General features: G+C 44.9%; 1 protein-coding gene across 4 annotated transcripts in view; it reads right to left on the reverse strand.

Moving 5' to 3' along the window:
• Nucleotides 1-20,710, reverse strand: part of ebf1a (EBF transcription factor 1a) — a 181,040-nt gene that overhangs the window by 24,836 nt on the left and 135,494 nt on the right. For all 4 annotated transcript variants that reach the window (XM_028812678.2, XM_028812680.2, XM_028812677.2 and 1 more), the window contains exon 11: nucleotides 1,794-1,882. In XM_028812678.2, the coding sequence (XP_028668511.1) occupies nucleotides 1,794-1,882 (89 nt within the window). The remainder of the gene's footprint in view (nucleotides 1-1,793; nucleotides 1,883-20,710) is intronic.

Raw genomic sequence — 20,710 nt, forward strand, 5'->3', positions numbered from 1 at the left:
ATGGTCTTTGTGCGGCACATCCTCACACAGAGAATTAATGCTGCCTGCACACTTACACAAATGTCATGTTACTCCTCCTCTCACTGACTTTATCATATTACACTTCACCCTTCTCCTGCCTTTTATTCCTTCTCTCACATCATGTTACTCAATATACCAAACACCGGCATATTCTTCTCTCACTCGGGCTGTGTGTTGCTCATCATTTTACATGACCACTATGTTAGTCATCCTCAGCCAAGACCTGTCAACAAGTGACCGACTCTCACGGCCCTGGTGTTACTCATCCTCTGTCACGGCTTCGTGTAAGTCTTTGTCTCTCATGACCCATCTGTCACACAGGGTACATCTTATTTATGACACTTGATTTCTGCCCAGACAGTCGCCATTTATAAAGCAGAGTGATTTTCCTCATAAATGTGCAGCAGCCAAACCCCAGTAAGAAGTGCCTCCATTGAACAGTCATTGGTTGCTGTGAATGCTGGGAAAAGCCACTGTGAAATTCACCCTGAATCCTGGCTGCCGATTGGATCTCTTCAGGTTCTACTTCCCAATTGGCTAGTATTTAGCTTTTAGGAAGGTCATTTGCATAGCACGCTAGGCAAGTGGAGGAGGAGCCAATGGCTGAGCACGGCCATCAGTCAGCCGGCTCTTTCAGTAGTATCCTCTGCATAATTCATAAATCATTGGAGCGACTCAAAGGTTAGCCGAGCACTGGCAGCAGACGTGGGCATCACTAGGCGCCCGGCCCTCACCTGCTGATGATTGACTCAGAGAAGTGCTTTCAACAAACTGTTATTACCTCAATAAAAAAATCAATAGTCCTGAAATGAGCCGGAGAGTCAGAGCAGCTGCTGCTAAACAAAGCCACTTATTAAATGGAAGATTTGCTTTCTAATTTTTATTGAGTAGTCACTGGCTGGAGTTTGTCTTCACGGGCGTGTTGTGTTGGCCAAGCACCACGGCCGCTTTTCCAGAGCGACTCAATTACAGTTCCGTAAGCAATAATAAAGTCATCAGAGCCGTGGGTTCGATCGGGTGACCTCAAAGAACGGCACACTGGACAGCTGACTTTACGATGATGGATCACCGGGTGCCAGATTGCAGTAACCCCTTCCTCCCCAATCCTTGGGAAGCAAGGACAAGTTGTGAGCTGGAAGGAGATGAGGATTTAGGGCAGCATGACTCTCATCACCTACACCAGCACTATGTCTCAGTGGGTATTTCCATGTTGTAGTTGCTAAAGGGCCCCCCTTAGGCAGAAACAAATATCCAGGAGGCTGCAGGTGCGGTCCCTGTGTCATTTTGCGGGCTAAATCCCCCTAATGAACACCCAAACAGGGGTTGCCAGCTGGTTTCCATAATAATAAGGGCTGATGACGCACATTGTTAGGTGGAAGTGCTTCCAGATGGCATGCGAGATCACATATGGCACAGGGAGCAGAAGGGCAATGTGGCAGGCAGATTGGGCAGCAGAGAGAAGAGACTTCAATCCAGTGTTGTCTCCCCTTGCAAGAGGAACCTATACAGCCAAGCATTGGGAGGGGTGGGGGGACTGGAGCAGTGAGATCAAAAAGTCTGAATTGTCACACAGAAGCACTCATCTAGGATGGCATACTTAGTGGTACAGGCCATTGAGTCATGAGAAGACATGACATGAAAAGAGCAGCAGTCACCCCAAAGAAAGGCACTGCCAGTCTGGAGTGATCTGGCACTGAGAGCTTCTGCCAGGCCTCTCCCTAATATCAGCCTGGCACCACATCTCATACTGGCAATGTGAAAATGAGACCAACCTTTGGCAAGCGCTCAGGGTCGCCTGGATGTCTGGGGATGACCTTCTGTAGCCGCTGGAAGCCGTAGTCGATGGTGGGTTCATTCAAAGCTGAAACAATAGGAAGAAAGGCATTGTGTGGTTATTTCAGACCCCAGGAATGCAACGCCAATGAACTGCCAAGGCTCAGCTTTAAGAAATAGGAGCAGTAAAGTGGACAACTGGACACTGGCAGTCATGTGACCAGGATGCCCACAGCTGTGCCTATACCAGGCCTGAACATCTCAGATGTGAACCAAAATGGAGGGTCTCTAGTCAAAGAGTCCATAGTCAACTGAACAACCTAAAACGTGACAGCCTGCAGTCCACCACATGCCACAAAATCTCACTACAGTCTGATCCACAGATTACCTAATGGCAGTCAATGGAAGCCCTTAGACACAGTGACCTCTTTTAAATGGCCTAGATGGCCATTCAGCCACAAATTACACACATCATGTCTACTTGTGGGGACCTCAGCACTGCACTGCATGTTGACCTGCTGAACCAGTAGAGATAAACCAGCTGGACAGACTGTCACTTTCTGACATGTTACTCTCCACATTGTAGTTGCCCACCAATTGGCACATGTCAGCTCAAAAGGACCCTGCATGCATCACCCACCAAAAATGACCACCCACCAAGTGTCCACAAATAAGGATCACACTGACTTACACTGAAGAGCTACTCAGTGTGGACCAACAGCCCAACGAGACCCAGAATGCTAACCAGTGTGGATACAAACCATGTGCCCACAGTCTACTTTCTTTCTGCACTAATACAGAATGTCCAATCATTCATCAAGAGATCCCACAATTACACTAAATGGCTGGAGTCCACTGATACCCAACAGTCACATTCACTGTCCACCAGCTGATACCATGCCCTCATATAGAATAGGTACTTGTTGAATATACCAGTTCAGTAGGTATTTGACTGTTTTCCCAAAAAAGTAGTCCACTAATACTCTGAGGTCACGCAGAAAGACCACTCACTGAAAGCCCCAAGAAACTGCATGAGAAGCTATAGTCCAGCCTACAGTTATACTGAATGTCCACTAACTTGGGGTTCCTCTCTTCACAAACACCCTGCAGTTACATCAAATGACCGCTCTCTTAGTACTCAGAATGTCTACTGATGAGAATCACAGTCCACTAACACATGGAAACCATTGATCACAATCCTATGTAGTTAACTAGCACCCTGTGGTCCCAATGAATGCTCACAGTAGATGCTACATTGAGTACTCACTGGCTGAGAGCCTTCAGTTCAATATCACCCAGTAGTTACATTAAATGTCCACTCAAAGAAAGCCCACAGTCAACGCAATCTTACAGCTACATTGCAGGACCACTTGCTGACGGCCCTCTGTTCACTAAAACTCTGCATTTTCACTGAGTGACCACTTTCCATGAACATATAGCTGAAAGACACCATGTTGCTCCATTAAATGTTCACTGGCTAACAGCTCATAGTTCACCTCCACATTAATTGAATGAGCACTTGTTAAGAGCCTGTGGTTGACCAACACCTCCTAATTACCTTGAAAGCCCACTAACCAAGAGATCTAGCGCTTATCAATAATGACCACTTGCGTTGAGCTCATAGTTGAGTCACACCCTGCAGTGCCAATGAATGCTCACTGAGTAAAAGCTCACCATTCCTGATGCAGTCACCCTGAATGAGCACTCACTGAAAGCCCTTACTTCACTGACACACTGTATTAAATGCCTTCTGAGAACTCGCAGTCCACTAACATCCAATACTTACACTGAATGACCAATGGTCACCAGCCTGTAGCCAGCGCCCATTACGCTGAATGCCTATGGCTACACTGAGTGCCCATGGGCCGAACGCTCTTATTTCAGTGATAGACTGTAGTTTTTTTTGAATGGCCCCTGGACCTGAACCCATAATTGGTTGATACTTTGCAGCTCTAATTAGATGCTCACTAGGTAACAGTCCACAGTGAACATTACCATCACAACGAATGACCACTCCCTAAGAGCCCCTGGTTTATTAACATCCAGCAAGCACCCTTGCCGCCTATGGGGACCCACTATGGGGTCCCACAGCCCCATAGTTACATCAAATGACCACTTCTCCTGAGCTCATAATTGATTGACAACAATGCATTTCTATTAAATGTTAATTTCCTGAGAGCCAACAGTCCATCCAGCAGTTCCATTCAATGCATAAGAAGAACCCACAGTTCAGTTACACTCCAAAGTTACATTAAATGACCAATTGTCCTCAAACCATGGCTGACTAATAACCCGCAGTTCCATTTAACATTCACTGGCTGAGAGTCCACAGTCCACTCTGCAGTTGCATTTAGCCCATGGCCCATGGTCAACCCTGTTGTTACATTTTTTTGATCACACCTTAGAGCCCACAATCTGGTGACACCCGAGTTACATCAAATGACCAGTTTTCCTGAGCCTGTAGCTCACCAACACCCTGTAGTTCCATTAAATGTTCACTAGATGTGAACCCACAGTCTACCATGCAGGCTACCTTGGGGAGCCTCTGTTTGCTAACAACCAGCAGTTCTATTAAATGCCTACTGGCCAAGAACCCACAGTCCAGTGACACCCCATAGTTACGTCAAATAACCACTTTTCCTGAGCCCATAGTTATCCAATACCATGCAGTTCTACCAAACGTTCGCTAGATTAGGGTCAACAGTCCACCATGCATTTACACTGATTGGCCACTACATATTGTTCTCAGTTTACCAACACCCAATGGTTCCACTTAATGCCTACTGGTTTAAAAACCCACAGTCCAGTGACACCCCATAGTTACATCAAATGACCACTTCTCCTAAGTCCGTGGTCAACTGACACTGTGCAGTTCCATTAAGCATGCACGGGTTGTAAGTCCACAGTCTAACCCGCAGTTACACTGAATGACCACTCCCTAAGAACCTGCCATCCATTGACACCTCATAATTATATCAAATGACTGCCTGTCCCGAGCCTGTATTTGACCAATGCATATCCACTGGTTGACAGTCCACAGTTGATTGGACAGCCACTGCATGCCGGACAGCTGCTGGTGAGCCGAGGCCCTGTTGACACAGGCTGCACATGCCGGCGGGCGCTGCCAGCTCATAAATAGGCACTCATGCTAATGCGAGTCCATTAACGCATTCCTCTGCTGCAGATTGCCCCTAATTTCCAAAGTAACGGTAAAAGGGATTTGAAAAGGACGCAATTACACCAATAAACTCTTTAAGTTGTCAACTTTGAAGTGTAAAAGGCTGTCAGTCAGGGGCTCATCAGCCTTGAGTGACATCTACAGGAATGTTTTCTCGAAATGCTCAGCGGGCCTGGGCACCCTAACACTGGCATGGGGTGAGACTTTGAGGTCGTCTAATCAAGTTACATGTTCAGCCCACTGCTTGATTTATGAATGTAACTCCCATGAGATGGTTACTGTTATAAATGGGGTTAGCGCCTTTATGACTGGACAGGGACAGTGCCCCTTCAGCCAGAGTGATGTCCATTTCTAGACAGTGGGTGACCATTCTTCCTCTCATCTGACATTAATTGTTGTGCAGTGAACTCCTGTTGGGCCACTGCCAGTCACCAAAGCAAGGTGCTTTCAGAACTGATGCGTTGATTTTACTGGGTGGCAGAGTAGCTTGGCCAACTCATATATCACGTACTGTACAAGCTCGACCAGAGTGCAATCTGTGCCAGCAGGGGGCAGTGCTGAGAAGTTCAATTTGACATGTATTTCACATAAGAAACAATCCAACGGCGACACGCTAATACACTCCTCTGCCTCCATGGGTACATCTTTAATTTCACACAATGAATGGTTTGTGTGGCAGCAGAGGCGCCATTGTTAATCAGAAGACTGTCGCTTCTGCCCAAGAGAGGAATTTGTTTCTGTGAGTCCTCTACGCCAAGTGCTGCGAAGTGATCGACACTTAATATAAACAATTAGAGGGACTTGTTCAAATATCTGAGGCGGTACACAGCTCCAGGGCACTGCACGCGGTTGAGAGAAAAGAAGGCACTCGACTGCCAAAGTTAATTGAATTAAAAATAAACAAGTCACCCACAAGTGGACTGGCAGCCATGTCTGGCCCTTGTCAGACCCTTTGCAGTTCACCTGCTCTGGCACCTTGCAGGCACCAGATAAGCTATTAGAAATGACTCACTACAATGACCACTGGCACTAAGCCAAGCTTTCCCACTAATGATACTTGGGACTGGCGTAGAAAGGAAGTATCACGAGGCAGTAAAAGCAGGGGGAGGATGCAGTGTCAGTTGGGGCACATAATTGGAACTCTAGGTGGTGTTCCGGATGACCTATGTGGTGGTGAGGGGGGATTACTTTCAGAGTCCAGAGCATGTGCCCCTTCAATAATAACACCCCTTTGTGCATATGCCATGGACTTTAAGGAGCGTGTGCACCTTTACTTTAATAAAAGGCACCCAGTGGGTAATGGTGCCCACTCATTCATCAAAGTTGGACAAACTGGGGGGGTCCACCTCAGTGTCTGGAAAGCATGCCCCTTAACTTTCAGAAATAGTATCCTTCAGATGATGGAGCCCTAAGCAGCCGCCTTTGTCACCTAATAGATTGACAGGCTCTGAGAGGATGGCATCGTGAAGGGTGGCATTGGAAATGTAAGGAGAATAGATGAGCACTGAATAAGGCAGGTACCCCATGTGTACAGGGGAGGAGGGTAATGGCAGTTCACAGAGCGGTCTCTGCTGTAATGGAGGTGGAGTGAAGCAAGTCAAGAGATATATTGCAGGATGGGAAGGAGTAACAAATAATAAAACATCAATAGAAGTGTTGGAAAGATGACAGCTTGGTAAAACGAAGGATAGCAGAGTGGGCAGTGCCCCATGTGGTAGGGGGCGCTGTTAGCTAGAATGGTCCTGAAAGAGGAGGAGGAAGAGGAGCAGGAGTAATTATGGCAGGGACTTTAGACTTGTCATCGCATGAGAAACGGTGTCCCCTAGAGCACACATCCTGTCAGATACAAGTGCCACTGATTTAGTGCACAGTCACACTTGCCTGAGTGTTGTCTATTTCTGCTGTCACAGCAGTGTTAGCAGTCAAAAGACAGAAGACTCCATCATGTGATGCAAGTGTTAGGGAACCCAGTGGTCTTCATCTTTTACAGTTTTAGGTGGGCCATCAGGGGCATCACCTCCATTGCCAGTAGCCTGCCCTTTTTGTCAAAAGAATACATTCTGGCACATAAAAAAAAACGCAAAAAAGTAACACAAAAAAAATCTAACAAACAAAAAGCACACTCTCACATGCATGCCCACGACCGGTGCCACATGTACACACAGATGTAATAAGCTGCACGGCTCCTCTCATGGACCCACATGTACACAATGCAAAAATTCCAAGTGCACTGCCATTAGCACTCACGCACACACTCATATTTTATATGTCTCCTTCTTCGTATGCGTACGCTCTGAATTCAAACACACAAGTAGTGCACACACCCACACATACACTCAGATTTACATGTCAAAAAATACACACTGAAACACAACTGCAAAACACACCACGCTGGCCTCACATTTACACAAACTCTGTTAAGTGTGCACAACCTTCACACAGAAATGTAAAATATATGTCAGTGTGTGTGTGCGTGTCCGGTATGCAACCTTTTACATTTTTATTGATGTACAACATTGTACCACAGTGGATTTAGTTTGGGGTTTTTGACACTGATCAACAGAAAAACACTATTTAATTTCAAAGTGAAAACAGATCTAGTCTAAATTAATTACAAATATAAAACACAAACAAATTGATTTCATAAGTGTTCATCCCTTAAAGTCAGTATGTAGTAGAAGCGCCTTTAACAGCCATGACAGCCTTGAGTGTGTGTGTGCACAGGTCTCCAGGCCCTGCCATGTTTCCCATTCTTCTTTGCAAAACTGCTCGAGCTCTGTCAGGCTGCATGGGAATTATGAGTGAAGAGCGTTTTTCTAGGGCAGCCACAAATTCTCAATTGGATTGCTCACTGGACTCTGACTCGGCCACTTCATGACATTAGCATTACTGATTTTTTATGCCATTCCTGTGTATCTTTGGCTTTATGTTTATGGCTGTTGTCTTGCTGGACAACAAATCTCTCGAGGTGTAGGTGTCTTGGAGACTTCATCAGGTTTTCGTCTAGGATGTCCCGGTATTTTGCTGCATTCGTTTTACCATCTACTCTCACAAGCCCTCCAGGACTAGCAGTACATACAGAACTGCTTCAGAATTAATGTTTCAGTACAAAACAAACAAATTGGGCCTAGTGTGTGGTTGGGGTTTGTGTGTGTGTGTTTGTTCACCCTGCAATGGACTGGCGTCTTGTCCAGTGTTTGTTCCTGCCTTGTGCCGTACACTGGCTGGAATGGGCTCCAGCAGACCCCTGTGCCCCTCGTCTGGACTAAGCAGGTTAGAAAATGACTGACTGGTGCTGCCACCACTAAGCTTGGTGAGCATGGTATGTTTTTGATAATGTGCAGTGTTTGGCTTACATCAAGCATGGCGTTTAGTCTGTTGGCCAAAAAGCTCAATTTTGGTCACATTAGAATATAGGAGATTCTTTCAGCTGAGTTCAGAGTTGCCTTCTGGCAAACATTTAGTTGTCATGTTTGTTTTTTTTAACAGTGACTTTCTTTTTACCACTATCCCATATATATATATATATATATATATACATACACTATCCCATACACATTGTGACATTGTGGTCAGCAACACAGGAGCGCCGCAGGGTACTATACTTTCTCCAGTCCTGTTCGGCCTATATACATCAAACTTCTAATACAACTCGGAGTCCTGCCACGTGCAAAAGTTGGCTGACGACACTGCTATCATGGGCTGCATCAGGAGTGGGCAGGAGGAGGAGTACAGGAACCTAATCAAGGATTTTGTTAAATGGTGTGACTCAAACCACTTACACCTGAACACCAGCAAAACCAAGGAGCTGGTGGTGGATTTTAGGAGGCCCAGGCTCCTCATGGACCCCATGATCATCAAAGGTGACTGTGTGCAGATGGTGCAGACCTATAAATACCTGGGAGTGCAGCTGGATGATAAATTGGACTGGACTGACAATATTGATGCTCTGTGGCGTCCTTCAACATCTTCAATAAGATGCTGCAGATGTTCTATTAGACGGTTGTGGCGAGCGCCCTCTTCTACACGGTGTTGTGCTGGGGAGGCAGCATAAAGAAGAGGGACGCCTCACGCCTGGACAAACTGGTGAGGAAGGCAGGCTCTATTGTAGGCACGGAACTGGACAGTTTGACATCCGTGGCAGAGCAACGGGCACTGAGCAGGCTCCTGTCAATAATGGAGAATCCACTGCATCCACTGAACAGTATCATCTCCAGACTGAGGAGCAGCTTCAGCGACAGACTGCTGTCACTGTCCTGCTCCACTGACAGACTGAGGAGATCGTTCCTCCCCCAAACTATGCGACTCTTCAATTAACATTATTCAGTTATTGTCTGTCTGTATACCTGCATTGTTATCACTCTTTAATTTAATATTTTCTTTATCAGTATGCTGCTGCTAGAGTATGTGAATTTCCCCTTGGGATTAATAAAGTATCTATCTATCTATCTATCTATCTATCTATCTATCTATCTATCTATCTATCTATCTATCTATCTATCTATCTATCTATCTATCTATCTATCTATCTAAAGCTGCAACTGGCAATGTCTCTCTAATTTCTGCTGCTGTAGCTTGTGACTCCTTCAGAGTGGGTGACGTCCCCCCACTAGTCTTATTTTTGCTCAATCACTTTGTGGACAGCCTGTTCTGGGCAGATTTACACTGGTGCCCCACTCTTTCTATTTCTTAATAATTGATTCAACTGGAGTCCAAAGGATATTCAGTGACTTGGATTTTTTCTTGTCCCCATCTATCTTATGCTTTTCTGTCACATTGTCACCAAATTCCTTGGAGTGTTCTTTAGTCTTTACTGTGTAGGTTAGTCCACCATACTGACTCACCATAAGCTGGACATTTCAGATAAGGGGCCTTTATATTACAAGCAACTGAAACTCCTTGGTTTGCATGATCTCCCCATGTCTGCGTGGGTTTCCTCCGTATGCTCCGGTCTCCCCCCGCAGTCCAAAGACATGCAGGTTAGATGAACTGGTGATACTAAATTGGCCCTAGTGTGTGGTAGGGGCAGATGTGTGTGTTTGTTCACCCTGTGATGGACTGTCATCCTGTCCAGGGCTTGTTCCTGCCTTATGCCCTATGCTGGCTGGGATGGGCTCCAGCAGACCCCCACACCCCTCATCTGGATTAAGCAGATGACTGACTCACTGACTGACTGAAACACCATTCAACTAATGTGATTGTATGAATTATATTGGCTGCCCCAGTGATGATTTAGGTAAGAGGTGTGAATACTTATATGATCAATTATTTTGTGTTTTATATTTGTAATTAATTTAGACCATTTTGCACAGATCTGTTTTAACTTTGATATTAAAGAGTTTTTTCCTATGGATTAATGTCTATAAAGTCAGATTACAGTAAATCCACCATGAGTCCATGTTGTATAAAAATAAAATGTGAAAACTTCAAAGGGGCGAGCACTGCTTATAGGCACTGTACCAAAAATGGCATCACACATGCACACACATATACACACATTTTTATTTTTAATTACAAGCTATTTTCACATCTGCTTTACTCAATTCAGAGTCACAGTGGGCCACAGGTGGAAGAGAGCCATGGACAGAGTGCCAGGGTGCCCACTCACAGACCCACACTCAGCCAATTTACAATGGAAAATGAATTTAATGTTAAGGGATCAAGAAGGAAATCCAGGGTGCCTTGAGGGAAACCCACCTAGCCTTGAGGAGAATGTGCAAACTCTGCACAGATAATGGCCAGCTGTGGCATTTGAATGCAGATTCCATGAGATGGTAATACCATATACTGTGCCATCCCATCCCCTTCATAACGTCATTGACCTGCTGCCTGTGCCTCATGTTTCCCCTGTACACATATGCACAACACGCACAAACACCAGTCTGTTAGACCCTCTGTTGGCTACTTGATAATTTTACAGTTGATTTGCTGGTACACAGCCATGTCTCCCTCCTTCTTCCCTTTGAACTTTAAAGGCCCATGGAGTGCCAGCCTGTACTTCACACTGGGCAGCTGCAGGGAGACATATATTATAGGTGCATTTAAACACTATTTTCACACATCTCTTTTCTGTTATTTGCCATTTTATTTGTACCTCATTTCATTGTAATATTCACGTATCCATCCATCCATCAGAGCCTGCGTCAGTTAATTCAGGGTCATACTGAGCCAGAGGCTGTCCATGCACACATTTATTTCTCTCTTTTTTGACGTGGCACTTGGTGTTACTGCTATACTTCCCTGCCCATGGAAAAAATCATCTGAGATACTGGGAGCCTTGGAATCAACAAATGGAAAGATTCATGTCTTCAGATTTGATGACCATGCACATACCCTACCGTAGGGTGCCCAGGAGCGGGTGGAAGGCTAGGTGTCTGAGGTCTCCAGGACTCTGACTGTGTCTGACTTTGTCTGTCATATCTGACTGTAAGACTCCCCCCCCCCCCCATCATAGAAGTTTATTTTTTTACAGGTGTGCTGCTAACTGGAGTTTTTGTTACCTCATCCCCGTTGTCAATGGGCCACAAACCAGTGATTAATGGACAGATACTGTTGACTTACATTTATGTTAATCATCTACTTTGTTTTCTGTGTATCTGAACACATTGGTGTCTTTATGCATACTAATTCTGTATTTAGTAATCTGTAAAAAGTTTACTTACATTGTATATTTGCAATTATACTGACATTTTACTTGAGAACTTGACACAGAATTCAGTAAAAAGTGCTACACTAAATAAACTGAACTGAATTCATTTTACCACCTTGTGCTGTGAAGGGTGCATGAGAAAATCTAAAGAAAGAAAATCTGACTTAACATCACCATACAACACAACACACATGAAGTCTAAAATGTATGCACACATGTGTTCAGAAATGGACCCTGTTGGCCTGAATTTCAGCAATACTTCAACATATACTGCACTTACACATCATACATGGTATGGTACACATGCTACACACAAGTCCAGGCGTACAAAAAGGCACTCCTCTGTACTTAAATGTGGCACTTTGTGCCACTGCCCACCTGCCAAGTTGTTTTGCCTGTCTAAGGTAAAGTCATTTCTGATGGAGGATCACAGGAATCATCAGGTAGAGAGGTTCTTTCCTCAGATTGGCTGGCCCAGCACAGACTCAGCTGTGGAATGGCCAATAGGGGGAGGCAGCTTGATGGCCAAGGTCTCCGGGACTTTGAACAAATCCAAATTGTATTATGTGATATCATCTAGTGTTGAATTCTGCTCTGTACTTGTAAGATTTCTATTGCACTATTATATTGTATTGAAGATTACTTGTGTTCTGTTCTTTGTATTGTATCATATTTACCCCCTTTTTTTGACACAGACTGCACGCCCATCCTACCTGGAAAAGTGTCTCTTTTTGAACTGCCTTTCCCAAGGTTTCTTCCATTTTTTCCCTACATGGATTTTTTGGGAGTTTTTCTTTGTCTTCGTAGAGAGTCAAGGTTGGGGGGCTGTCAAAAGGCAGGGCCTGTTAAAGCCCATTGTGGCACTTCTTGTGTGATTTTAGGCTATATAAAAATAAATTGTATTGTATTTCACTAAAATACAGAGACACTCCATCATCATCCGTGCTCTCACATTGTTGTCTTAATAAGAATGACACTGAAGCGCACAACACACCACAATACGCGTGGATCAACACACTTGTGCGTGCCAGAGGGCACAAGCAAGCAACACATACACACATTCTCTTGCACACTTGTTGTGAATGCCTCACATACATACATGCATACGTGTACACAGTTCTTCAGGACCCGGCATGAGGCTGCTTCATCAAGGTGACCCACTCTGTATGCCCTCAGTGCCAGCTGTGCCCACTGCATTTTCCAGTGTTAGGATCTGTTAACTATTATGGCTGCCATTGATTTTCTGCCTCTTGGCCATGAGGGCCATTCTGTGCATGATAAGCAGGTGCAGGGAGGAGACTTCACACAGCAGCAGGAAGTGCCTGCCTTACCTTCCTCCGGAAAAAAAACCAAAAAAAAAACAGAGAGGCCCCCCTTCTTTGACCGGCTGCACTGTACACAACACACTTAGCACATCAAAGTACCTCATGCGTGCCGTAGCAGCCCACCGCACATATCCACTTGCACAATGAAAAACAAACACAAAACCCAGCTGCACATCACTGTACATGGCTACCTCAGAATACACAATTGGGTCCCCACTACTCTGCACTCTCATACACCATCCGTTTACACAGCTAAACATACAGCTGCATGAGCACTAATTCAAGGTGCGGTGGGCAGTGGCACCACTTTCTTGGTCCAGTGTCCTTGGATCAAAAGCCCTGCTAAATGTTATCCATATGAAGTTTGTATATCTTACTCTTACATTCAGAGGCATGCATGCTGGGTAAATTGCTCTTTCCCAATGATGGACTTGGGCCAGCTCTGCTAGGATAGGCTCTAGCTCTCCATGAGCCGAAACCTGATTATGCAGGTCTGAGAATGTCATGTTATGAGCATTACTTCACTATACCTTCACAAGCACACCAGATCACATACGTGAATGCTCTGTGTGATACATGCACATGTATACCCAGTTACACAAAATGGCGTTCACAGTAGCACACTTAAAAAACTTAGTTGCACTTCAGAATGTACAATTGGAGAATAGTGTTTTGGTACACTGCAGTACAAAGCTTTTCCCATACACAGCTGCATGGTGCCAGCACACCACCACACAATAATATATACTTACTTGTTTGCCAAAATATACATTTGGATATATTGTATTTTCACACAACTTTACAATTCTAAACACACTTATGGAAGCATGACTACATGCACTTATGTAGTTATCTACTGTGATTCTGGAAGACTCAAAGCAGGTTTGAAAAAGAACAGATGGATGGATACCAGCATGGATATACCTTAACCCATATCTGTACACGATAATGGACACAACTGCAGTACATGCCTGAACACACTATGCAGGCCAGCACACCACCTGACAAACTGTATACCTTCTTCAATGCTAGGAAACACCTTTGAATACTCACTTGTACATCAGTATAGAGATTTATTTGGATGGCGAACACAGCAAAGCTATACCTATGAATCACCAAACAACTGCATGCACCTAATTTGGAATACTGGAATCATAATAGTATACCACTGTACAAACATATATCTTATCTGGAAGGTCCAGTATGGCGGGCTAACCTACACAGTATCACAAGTATATTGGCATACCACTATACAAATATATACTGTACACTCACCGCAGGATACCAAAGCATATTGGTATACAGTATACCACAACTCAAATGTATACAGTCACTTTAGAATACCAGAATTGTGCCACTACACAAATAGATAGCCTCACTACAGAATTCCACATGCATACCACTAAACAAATTTATACACTCACTGCTGAATGCCACAAGCATATTGGTTGGTATACCACAAAACAAATGTATACAGCCACTTTGGAATACCAGAAATGAACCACTACACAAATATATAAACCCACTACAGAATATCGTATGTACAGTATCTCACAAAAGTGAGTACACCCTTCACATTTTTGTAAATATTTTATTACATCTTTTCATGGGACAACATTGAAGATATGACACTTTGATACAATGTAAAGTAGTCAGTGTACAGCTTGTATAACAATGAAATTTGCTGTCCCCTCAAAAGAAGTCAACACACAGCCATTAATGTCTAAACCGCTGGCAACAAAAGTGAGTACACCCCTAAGTGAAAAATGTCCAAATTGTACCCAATTAGCCATTTTCCCTCCCCGGTGTCATGTGACTCGTTAGTGTTAGAAGGTCTCAGGTGTGAATGGGGAGCAAGTGTGTTAAATTTGGTGTTATCGCTCTCACACTCTCTCATACTGGTCACTGGAAGTTCAACATGGCACCACATGGTAAAGAACTCTCTGAGGATCTGAAAACAAGAATTGTTGCTCTACATAAAGATAGTGTAGGCTATAAGAAGATTGCCAACACCCTGAAACTGAGCTGCAGCATGGTGGCCAAGACCATACAGCGGTTTAACAGGACAGGATCCACTCAGAACAGGTCTCGCCATGGTCGACCAAAGAAGTTGAATGCACGTGCTTGGCATCATATCCAGAGTTTGCCTTTTGAAAATAGACGTATGAGTGCTGCCAGCATTGCTAGAGAGGTTGAAGGGGTGGGGGGTCAGCCTGTCAGTGCTCAGACCATACGCCGCACACTGCATCAAATTGGTCTGCATGGCTGTCATCCCAGAAAGAAGCCTCTGCTAAAGATGATGCACAAGAAAGCCCGCAAACAGTTTCTTGAAGACAAGCAGAATAAGGACATGGATTTCTGGAACTATGTTCTGTGGTCTGATGAGACCAAGATAAACTTATTTGGTTCAGATGATGTCAAGCGTGTGTGGTGGCAACCAGGTGAGGAGTACAAAGACAAGTATGTCTTGCCTAGAGTCAAGCATGGTGGTAGGAGTGTCATGATTTGTGGCTGCATGAGTGCTGCCGGCACTGGGGAGCTACAGTTCATTGAGGAAGCCATGAATGCCAACATGTACTGTGACATTCTGAAGCAGAGCATGATCCCCTCGTTTCGGAAATTGGGCCGCAGGGCAGTATTCCAACATGATAACAACCCCAAACACACCTCCAAGACGACCACTGCCTTGCTAAAGAAACTGAGGGTAAAGGTGCTGAACTGGCCAAGCATGTCTCCAGACCTAAACCCTATTGAGCATCTGTGGGGCATCCTTAAATGGAAGGTGGAGGAGCGCAAGGTCTCTAACATCCACCAGCTCCATGATGTTGTCATGGAGGAGTGGAAGAGGATTCCAGTGGCAACCTGTGACGCTCATGTGATCTCCATGCACAAGAGAGTTAAGGAAAATAACGGTGGCCACACAAAATATTGACACTTTGAGCACAATTTGGACATTTTTCACTTAGGGGTGTACTCACTTTTGTTACCAGTGGTTTAGACATTATGGCTGTGTGTTGAATTATTTTGAGGTGACAGCAAATTTACACTGTTATACACGCTGTACACTGACTAATTTACATTGTATCAAAGTGTCATATCTTCAGTGTTGTCCCATGAAAAGATATAATAAAATAGTTACAAAAATGTGAGGGGTGTACTCACTTTTGTGAGATACTGTATATCATTAAACAAATGTATACACCCATTATGGAAAATCACAAGCATAATAGTATATTATTTTAATTAAAGTATTATTTATCTGTCTATCTATGAAAACATACACCAACTCTGGAATACCAGAAGCATACTGGTATACCAATAAATAAATGTATATAGCTACTTTGGAATACCACAAACATACTGGTATACCACTACACAGACACACACACCCACTACAGAATAATACAAGCATGCTAGTACACCAAAATACAAATATATACACCCATTATACAGTAGAATATCACAAGCACACTGGTATACCACTACATAAATGTATATGCCACTCTGGAATACCACATGTCACCTAGTCCACAAATGCATGTATTATCCTTAGATACACATTTGCACATGAATACCTGAATTTTCACAAGACAAATGAATAGAGTCACCTTTGAATGCTGTTAATCAAACATATTAAAGCAAAACATACAGATGGACTCCTGCTCAGGCACAAGTCCAAAAGGGCACTAAGGACACGATGGTGTAGAGAAGGCTGCCCGCTAACCACCTCCCCCCAAGACTCTCCCCAATACGCTAACAGGCACCCTCTACAGAATACAAAGCAGAAGTGAAATCAGTTAGCGACGCTTGGGCTTAGTGAGGAACTCACTTCACCTTTTATCAAAAATGGAACTGGTAAACCACAGCCGCTATTTCTGGGTGCTCCGATTTATTATTTTAACTGTCTTATTCTTGACTTTTCTCCTGGGTTTCTATTTGGGAAACTTAAGTGAAGAATGCGGTTATAAGGCCTCCCCTGGTTCCCCATTAATGGCTTGGCAAGGCGGCTGTCAATGCCCGCAGTTGGCACGAGTCATTTCACTGGCCACAGATTGCTGGTGGCCAAGGTCAGAGAGCGGCAAAAGAAGGGAGGGGCACTCACATTCAGTCGTTCCTAAATAAAATAAAAATACACAGTTGAGATGGGGGACTGAAGAAGAAACAGAAGACTTTCAAGGCTTTGGCAGACTCACATGGATCAATGCTCATGGATATTTCATGCAGCTGAAATCCTCAGGGGCCACATATTTCAGAATAATGACCAGTAGGAGCAGCACAGAGCTGAGCATAAGGGAAGCCTCAACTGAAGAACACCGGCTTTCGATTTTCAACTCTGCTCTAAACACCCGGCCAAAGAAGCCGAGGTGAAGCAGGACCTGTGCCGACCCTCCAAAAGCACCAATGCCCTGTGTCCTTTTTGGGCATCTGTCTGAATAATGGCTTTGGTGACCACCTGATCAACATTTGGCAGTCCTCCACTTCTGCTTCTGCCCTTGACTGTAAGCTTTCTGAGGAGTTTCACTCAGCACAGGTAGTCAGCCATGAGTGTGCAGCATCTCTCTCACTCTCTCACTCTCACTCTCACTCCAACTAATGCCCGTTGCCATCTCTGTTCTTTTTTAACGCATCAACAGCTACAGCATCTGGGCTCAAAACCAAAGAAAAAGAAGAGCCCACACACTGCTGGCACTATCCCTCTCTCTCTCTCTCAGAGACAATTATGTGCCAGCGGCTAAATGTGGCGTCCATCGTGGGGCTCATTGATTTATTTATTTCATTTTCCCCATCACACTAAGTTCTCAGTAATGGCTCTTTTAATTATTTAGTTGCTGATACATGCATAGCAGAACTCAGCACTTCCTACTCGGGGTCCCTTGCAGCTTTCAGGTGTTGGGAAGGCCAGTCAACCTGGCATTCAGGAACCCTTACAGTGTTTCCTTCTGCTGGGCAGCACCCAACAATTCCATTCTCTTAACCGCAGAGTAGGCACTGGGCAAAAAAAAAAGATGGCAAGGTGTTTTAAATTCTTCATTCAGCTGAAAAGATAAACTCTCTACCTTAGCTTGATTGGCAGACCCAAATACCCGCTCATGAGATGCCTGTCAACCAAAAAGATTTCATTTGGGGTCAAAAAGGAAATCAAACTAATCTGAGTCACTCATGAGGTCACTGTGTGGGCACTGCTCGTCCTCAAGGGGACAGCCTGTGGTTTTGCCAATGCCAGCCTCACAGTCTCAAATCCCAAATGCCATCTGCATATAAATACATATTTATACATCTCATTTGGGCGTCCGGGACGGGGGTTCAGCTCCAAGATCAGCAGATCTTCAGTAGGCAGCACGTAGCTTTGAAGGGCGCACTCATTATTCTCTGCCACACAAACTTTGCATAACGGCGCCCTGCTTTGTTTGCCGGCTTGTTTAGAAGCGGCTTCCCCAGGGAGGAGGGCTGCCGCTCTGCTGGGCACCCAGGGGCCTGATGACAGCCTGCCTCTCTCTTGTCAGCTGCTTCTCTCTTCTCAATTTATTTCCAGCCCCAGACTGGCTGCTTTTGATAGTTTCTTTGCTGATCGTGTACAGCAGCATGCCATGTAAATAATTAATTACAAATAAGAGCTACGCTGCAAGCAGATTAGTTGGCAACGCTAATTTTGTTGCTGCTGATGCGCTTCGGATTGAACAATAGTGCCGCCAGGGTTAATTCTACATCTCACGGTTGTACACAGTCAGACAGGCATCACAAGACCGGTGCTGATGGAAGGGAGAGTGGCATATGGGGCTAAGGACATCACCATTGTGACGTAAGTGAGCTCTCTGTCCTGGAAGTGACCTCGGTGGCATTCACACTCTATGGTTTGAGGAAAGAGGCTGCCAGTCATGGTTGTAACCTAAGTGAGGTAACATAGACAGAATCCTGTCCTGGGAATGCCCCGTGTAGCATCCACACAAATGGCCTACAGTCTATAGTTTGAGGCATGTGCCATGTAATAGTGATAGTATTCATTCTGGTGGAGTTAGCTCAACTCCCGTGGTGACTTAAGAGAAGGTAGTTTGCAGTTCTGGGGGCATCACAGTTATGTGAACATTATCCGCATGGTGTCCTGGGTGTGAGATATCCGTACAAGTAGCTCATTGTGAGCCAAGTGACATCTAATAGTGCTTAAGATCAGCCTTTATCTCTTGGATTGGCCCAAGTGGCATCTGCACAACTCCAATGATAAACGAAGGGACTGTGCAGGCGCCATATCATGACTGTGATCTAAGTCAGGTCACAATGGCAAATACCATCCCCAGAGTGACCCAGACGACCCTCACAAATGACTTTCAGTCTGCAACATTGGCATCTAGTAGAGATCCTAACTAGAGGAAAGACATGCCATCAGCTTCCAGCCCTGGCATGGAAGAAGACGACTTCTCATGAGTGGCACAGTCTACAGTCTGAAACAAGATGCCACCGATAGTTGTTATATCATAAAGTCACACTGATGGCATCCAGTATGGGGAGTGACCCAGGTGGCAGCCAGATAAGCTTCTTATGGCCTACAGTCTGAATCAAGAGGTAACTAATCACAGAGTGGTGGAAGTGACAGTGACAGAATTCAGTCCTGGGAGAGACCAGGTGGCATGGACACGAGTGGCGTACAGTTTGTAATCTGAACCAAGTGGCATCCAGCTTTGGTCCTAATCCCCGGTGAGGTCACTCTCAGCAGTATCCTTACTCATGGATAACCTAGACTCCATCCACACAAGTAGACTCAACCCGTCTAATGTGGACAAAGAGAGTGACTCAAGTGTTATTGACACAAATAGTTTCCAGCACCAGGAATCACCCCAGCTGTGACCTAAGTGGCCTGCAAGAAAATGGCTAACAGTCTGGAGTGTGAGCCAAGTGACACTGAGTTGTGATCATGACCTTGGTGAGACCAAAATGATGACATCCAGTAATGAGAGTGTTCCTGGTGGCACAATAAGAAGGACAGAGTAGTCTAGAGTGTCATCTGAATCAGAGTGTGGCCCACTGACAGCACCAGTCCCAGATTTGACTCAAGTGAGGCACAGCCTGGGGCCCCAGAGTGACCCATATATCATCTATTCTGAATGACAGAAGCACCATCCCACCGCAGCCATGACCAGATTGTCATCCACACTAAATGCTTGTGCTTCTGAGAATGACTCAGATGAGATCAGGTCTAGTCTGTTCAAACAAAGAGTTGTGAGAGTGTCCAGAAAAGAAATCTAAAGAGTGACTATAATTTAAAAACAGGGGCAGAGGAGAGGCATGCATGACAAATGTAGGGTCTAGTTCAGAGACTTCATACACAGCACACACATCCTAATGGTATTCAGTCCGAGTGAGGCCCACTCTAACTCTCAAGAGTTACCCGAGTACCATCTAAGCAAATGGCATCCACTCTTAGTGTAAGCTGAGTGGCATCTTGGTCAGCCATGGGTGTAGCACAAAAGGCATCCACAGTAGTGCCACCTTCATAGCACCCACCCTACCAATTATAAGAGTAACCAGGGCACCCACTCAAGTGGTTTCCAGTCTGGGCCACGAGCTGAATGGCTCCAAAAGCATCCCCAAAGAAGCTTTCTGCCAGGCAGCGAACAGTCACTCACAGCATGGACGTCTGAGTTCACCTGCCATTGATTTACTTAGGTTCAATCAAAGCCCACATTCAGGTTGACACACTGGGGACAGGCTGCCCCCCAGAGGCACACAGTAACTAATACAGGACTGAGCCATTGGTTTATTTTCCCCTTA

The sequence above is a fragment of the Erpetoichthys calabaricus genome, chromosome 11 (assembly GCF_900747795.2).
Source record: "Erpetoichthys calabaricus chromosome 11, fErpCal1.3, whole genome shotgun sequence".
NCBI classification, from domain to species: Eukaryota; Metazoa; Chordata; class Cladistia; order Polypteriformes; family Polypteridae; genus Erpetoichthys; species Erpetoichthys calabaricus.